This window comes from Capsella rubella, unplaced genomic scaffold (genome assembly GCF_000375325.1).
Source record: "Capsella rubella cultivar Monte Gargano unplaced genomic scaffold, Caprub1_0 scaffold_4, whole genome shotgun sequence".
NCBI classification, from domain to species: Eukaryota; Viridiplantae; Streptophyta; class Magnoliopsida; order Brassicales; family Brassicaceae; genus Capsella; species Capsella rubella.
The window spans coordinates 2,132,742-2,138,741 of record NW_006238920.1 but is presented as its reverse complement, the minus strand read 5'-3'; the positions used below and the strand labels follow the sequence as shown (position 1 = coordinate 2,138,741).

The 6,000-nt window shown below is 30.0% G+C and overlaps 1 protein-coding gene across 1 annotated transcript; it reads left to right on the top strand.

The window, feature by feature from the left end:
* The first annotated feature begins 1,833 nt into the window (after positions 1-1,833).
* On the top strand, positions 1,834-4,249 carry LOC17888067 (CBL-interacting serine/threonine-protein kinase 16). The gene is made up of 2 exons (XM_006294101.2): positions 1,834-2,588; positions 3,534-4,249. The coding sequence occupies exons 1-2, from the start codon at positions 1,894-1,896 to the stop codon at positions 4,231-4,233; spliced, it is 1,395 nt and encodes a 464-aa protein (XP_006294163.1). The 5' UTR covers positions 1,834-1,893; the 3' UTR covers positions 4,234-4,249.
* Positions 4,250-6,000: the final 1,751 nt, after the last annotated feature.

Genomic DNA, 6,000 nt, shown 5'->3' with positions numbered 1-6,000 from the left:
TACATTCGTCCAAAGTAGGTATAGAACATATTATCCGGGATCAAGAATCTGCTCCGATCCGATATAAAAACATTATATTGATAGTGGCCGAAGACAGAACTAGTCCAAAGTAGGAAAATAGTCGAAAGCATTTCGAAATATCAAGAAATGAAGAAAAATTTATATATCTTCTAAGAAAAGTCAAAAACATTATTAAGAAAAAAAGGGTCAAGTAGAAAAGGTCACATATTTGCCTTACCAAAAAAAGACAGTTCATTGAAATTTTATAGGGACAAGTTACTATTTTAGAATTAATGCGTATCCACTTCAAAACATGCGTACCATTAACGGTGTCATTCCACGTCGATTCAACGTTGTCCACAAAATAATAATGGGATCTAACTCTGTTTATTTATTCTAGTTTTTTTTTTAATATTTTTTGTTACTATCATAATTCATAATGCTAAAATCTTACTAATTTTTATTTTATAATAGAGTTTTGCGCAGACAAATCTTTTTAAATCGTCATTTTTTTGTAACTTTGTCTTCCAACTCTAAAAAAAGCAGGTCAATCATACGAAATAAAAAACTATATGTAATATAATATGATGCTATTACTGTCAAATTTGTAAAATGTTGATAAATATGATATCAAATCAAAACTCCAAAGGAGTCTAAATCCACAATTAAAATTTTAAAAACATAATATATGTGACCGTAAAAATGTTTAGAAGATATATATAAAAATTATATTGGGTATTATTTTTTTTTTCAAAAAATTAATCTGCATTTTTTGAAATAGGAGATGATATGATATGCACATCTCCAATTATATTGAAGAATAAGATAGCCAAATATTAAACCTTACAATTTCCAAAAAAAACATAATTAATCCGAACTCTTTCGTGGCTACAAATAGTTTAGATCTCACAAAATCAATTCTTCTCCGGTCGCTTAGACAATAGTTATTCTATTAGTTTTTACTCAGATCTCTCAAAAATGTTTACAAGATGTGTAAGCCGACGAAAACTATGTCATAACGCTCTTTGCTTTTTCCATCGCATAGCCTCAATTTTTTTAACAAAATCTTAGTTTTGTTAAAATATTGACTTACAACAATTTTATATTCTTTTCTAATAATTTTTATGCTTGATAATTATTTAAAATTTTAAAATATTTATGTAAGTGAATTTCTTAAAATATTTTGATATTCATGTAGTATTCATCATGTTTTATTTTTATTATAATCTTCAAATAATTTTATAAAACAATATCCTCCGTATAGTCTCCACATAAACGATCATGTATATATTCTATAAGTGCTTTACTGTACGTCTACTGTACAACATATTTTACAACAGTAATTTTAACTAAATAAAAAGGACTTTTTAAACATTTTTAGAAAATAGAGTTGTCATATTAACCTTTTTTAGAGTGTTATAAACAGATTTTACGAGCTTGAATTTTCATTTAGTATGAAAAGAGGCATTTAATTTAAAATTTTGGTATATCATTTACTAAACTCTTCTTTTGTTGATTTCTTTCTCTTACTTATCTTTGCATGTTTCGTTCACTCTCTTGTATTTCTTTTCAAAGCATATGTTAATATATATTTTTATCATATTCTTGAACCTTTTTCATATATTATAAGCACTAGCCAGTTAAACTCAAGTGTCGAATTTAATTTCATCTCAACTCTTTTTGATTTGGTCATATTTTATTTGTGTTGCCAGATCTTATGCACATTGTCACTTCGTTTAGATAAGGACAAAACATTTCTTCACAGTTCACTTAGTCATCGCATATCAAACAAAGTAGATAACATTATAAATATAACCAATCACAATTCTTTCACATACTTATTCTCCTCACATATACTTGTAAACTAGTAAAGACAAAAAGTTCAAAAAGACAATGGAAGAATCAAACCGTACTGTCTTGTTCGACAAATACGTGATCGGAAGACTTCTCGGCACCGGTAACTTCGCCAAAGTCTATCACGGAACCGAGACCTCCACCGGCGATGACGTGGCAATCAAAATCATCAAAAAAGATCATGCATTCAAACGTCGTGGCATGATGGAGCAAATCGAACGTGAGATCTCCGTCATGCGTCTCCTCCGTCATCCAAACGTCGTCGAGCTCCGCGAAGTGATGGCTACAAAGAAAAAGATCTTCTTCGTCATGGAGTACGTCAACGGAGGTGAGCTTTTCGAGATGATCGATAGAGACGGGAAGCTCCCGGAGGATCTAGCAAGAAAATATTTCCAACAACTTATATCCGCGGTGGATTTTTGCCACAGCCGCGGTGTTTTCCACCGCGATATCAAACCCGAGAACCTCTTGCTTGACGGAGAAGGTGATCTCAAGGTTTCGGATTTCGGACTTTCGGCTTTGATGATGCCCGAAGGGCTAGGTGGACGGCGTGGCAGCAGCGACGATCTTTTGCATACGCGGTGCGGGACGCCGGCTTACGTGGCGCCGGAGGTTTTACGGAATAAAGGATACGACGGAGCTACGGCGGATATTTGGTCGTGCGGGATTGTTTTGTATGCACTCCTTGCTGGCTTCTTGCCGTTTATTGACGAAAACGTCATGACATTGTACACGTAAGTATTTGTCTTGACCGGGTTTTGGTTTAACCAATTCAAACCGTCTATTTTTTTTTATTCATTTTCTTTTTGGTTTTAAAATTTTTATTCATTTAAAAAGGGAAAATTATAACTAAAAACCAAAGCTGTCCATTGTGAGTTGGATTTCTCGATTCTTCTCAATATAAAATAATAGTTATTATTTTGGTTAGATAAAATTATTTGAATGCGACAAGTTAACTTAATTTCAATAGATACAAAGAGATTTGGTATGAGATATACTATTTACAAGTTTGCACACAAATACAGTATTCGAATCACTTGGTTGAGTAATCGAAACTTTTTCGAAGTTCTTTAAATTATCACAATTAGTAACAATTTGGTCTGAGAAATATACTATTTAAAAGTTTACAAAAAAAAAAGGAGATAGTATTTGAAAAATGATTTCAATTAGGGAAAATAATTTACATATATTAACCATGGTTTATATATAAGATCGCGGAAAATGTTTTTATACACAATATTGTATATAGATATACAAATATTTTCCTATTATATATTTATCCTTATGTATGATAAGTTTTTTTTGGTGAAATAATGTTACATTATATTCAAAAAAGAGAAACATTTTTACAACAAGTGCCACTATCGATTTAAAACATTGAAACTAAAAAGAAAAACTAAAGATTTAAATATCTAGTTTCTTGAAGCAAACCAACTCTGTAAACCGGTATCATAGCGCCTATCACCTAAACGCTTGATGGATGAAAACCGATTACACATACTCTGAAAACCGGTATGATGAGTTTTTTTTTACTAAATAAGTAATATTTCAAGTACTGTAACTATTTACAAAACAAAAGCTACTCTTTAAAATATATGTCAAAAATAATTATATAGATTAATTAAATAAAATATGATATGCTAATTTTTTAACGTTTTTGCACAATCTATAATAAACAGGAAGATCTTCAAAGCCGAATGCGAGTTCCCACCTTGGTTCTCGTCACAATCAAAAGAACTAATCTCAAGATTGCTTGTTCCTGATCCCGAACAACGCATTACAATGTCAGAGATCAAAATGATTCCATGGTTCCGCAAGAACTTTACACCACCAGTAGCCTTTTCAATCGACGAAACAATCCCATCTCCACCAGAGCCACCATCAAAGAAAAACAAGAAAGACAAGTACAAAGATAATAAAGAAGACGACTACATAGTCTCTCCAAGATCTTTCAACGCTTTCCAATTCATTACATCAATGTCTTCAGGGTTCGACCTCTCCAACTTATTCGAGATAAAACGAAAGCCAAAGCGGATGTTCACATCGAAGTTCCCCGCGATATCTGTGAAGGAGAGGCTGGAGAAGGCGGCTCGTGAGATGAACATGAGAGTGAAACATGTTAAAGACTGTAAGATGAAGTTACAAAGGAGAACTGAAGGACGCAAAGGGAGGCTCTCCGTGACGGCTGAAGTTTTCGAAGTTGCTCCTGAAGTCTCTGTTGTCGAATTTTGCAAATCCTCAGGGGACACTTTGGAGTATTACCTCTTCTGTGAGGATGATGTCAGGCCAGCTCTTAAAGATATTGTATGGTCTTGGCAAGGTGATGATGAAGAAGAAGAAGACGATGCTAATGCTACCACTAATGATAATGTTAACTGAATTATTAATTCTTCTACATGAGCTGTCGTAATATTTTGATTTTTTTTTTGGCTTTTGATGTGCGTGATCGAGATAGTCTTATTGTGAAATTGCGTATATACATAAGAACTTTTATAATTAACAAAAATGTCATTTAATTATCGAACTTTCAAATTTATACCATTTAAATCATGAACTTTTTGTGGCCATTTAAAACATAAACTTAAAAAAATGGATTAACGATGGCTAGTGCTCTATTAACGGAGTTGAGAATATGATGTTCATTTTGGCTTAGTCAACAAAAAATGAAGTTTTAAAAAGTATGTCAACAAAAATGTCATGTTTTGAATGGCCACATTGAAAGTTGATAATTTAAATAGCCTAAATTTGAAAGTTTAAGAATTAAATGACATTTTTCCCAATTAACAATATAATAATTTTCTAATATATATATATAATAATTTTTATATTTTTGGTTCTTTATTTTATATATAGTTTATTCAATAATATATTATTTAGTAGCATATGGAGAACCATAAATCACCCATAACATAAAGGATCGAGATAATTGATTAAGATTATGAAAATCATAAAAATCGAGAGCAATTTAAAAGTTATAGTTTAGGAATTTTTTTTTTTATAATATATCAATATATTAAAAGTTACATAGACGATTTTATCATAAACAATTCCTTTCAACCATATTAAATTCACAAGTGACAACAATTCATTTTCTATGCTGATGATTGACACCTTCGATAATTCACTCATTTTCCATCTTCATAGTTAACATCTTTAATCTCGACTAATGACTCAATATATACTTTGCCATTAACGCCATCTTTCGCATTCCGTTCAGCTGCGCAAAATTCTTTGCATGCTCGATCCTTCATACATTTTTTTGGTCCACGCTTCAAAATTTGTCCTTGTTATATTCCTGCTAAAACAGTAATAAAATATGTGAGAATTAAGAAGCCTTCAGAATCACTTTAATTAGAAAAATGGTATTTTTGTTTCAGTTACAATCTTACTAAGCAAAAAAAAATATATTCTTATATCATTATATCAAATAACTCATTATATCATTCATATAATAATAAAAATTTAAATGTTTCCCCGCATATGCCATGATTTGAATTTTTAAGAACGAATATAAAATATTCAACTTATAAATAAAATATAACGGGTCAAAAATTCAAACTTGAGTAATATATTATTTTATACAAAAATATATCCAACAAAAGTTTTGAAAAAGTAACGGTCAGAATTTAAATAAATTGTATAGTTTTATATGCTGCAATAAACTTTTAAAATATTTTAAGAGAATTTTTGAGAAATACCCCTTTTGGTGTACCCTTTTTAAAAATACCCCCTTTATCTATCAATTTTCAAAAATACCCCTTTTTAAATATAAAATATTATAAAGTTTTATATAGTTTATAAGGTACTTCTATATAATAACTACTACTGGGAGATTCGATACAAATATTTTAAAATGTTTTAAATAGTTTTAAATCGTTTTATAAGTTTTATAAGGTTTTTAAAAGGTTTTTAAAAGGATTTATACGGTTTTTATAAGGTTTTTATAATTTATTTTTACACTATTTATGAAAGGTATATAAAGTTTTATACTCATATAAAGGTAATTTGTGTATATATTTATAAGCTTATACACATATTTGGATAAATTTCAACATTTTTAGTGGGTTTTTTGATAAAGTTTGAAAATGGGGTATTTTTAAAAAGAGGTATATGAAAAATGGTATATTTGAAATTCCCCCATATTTT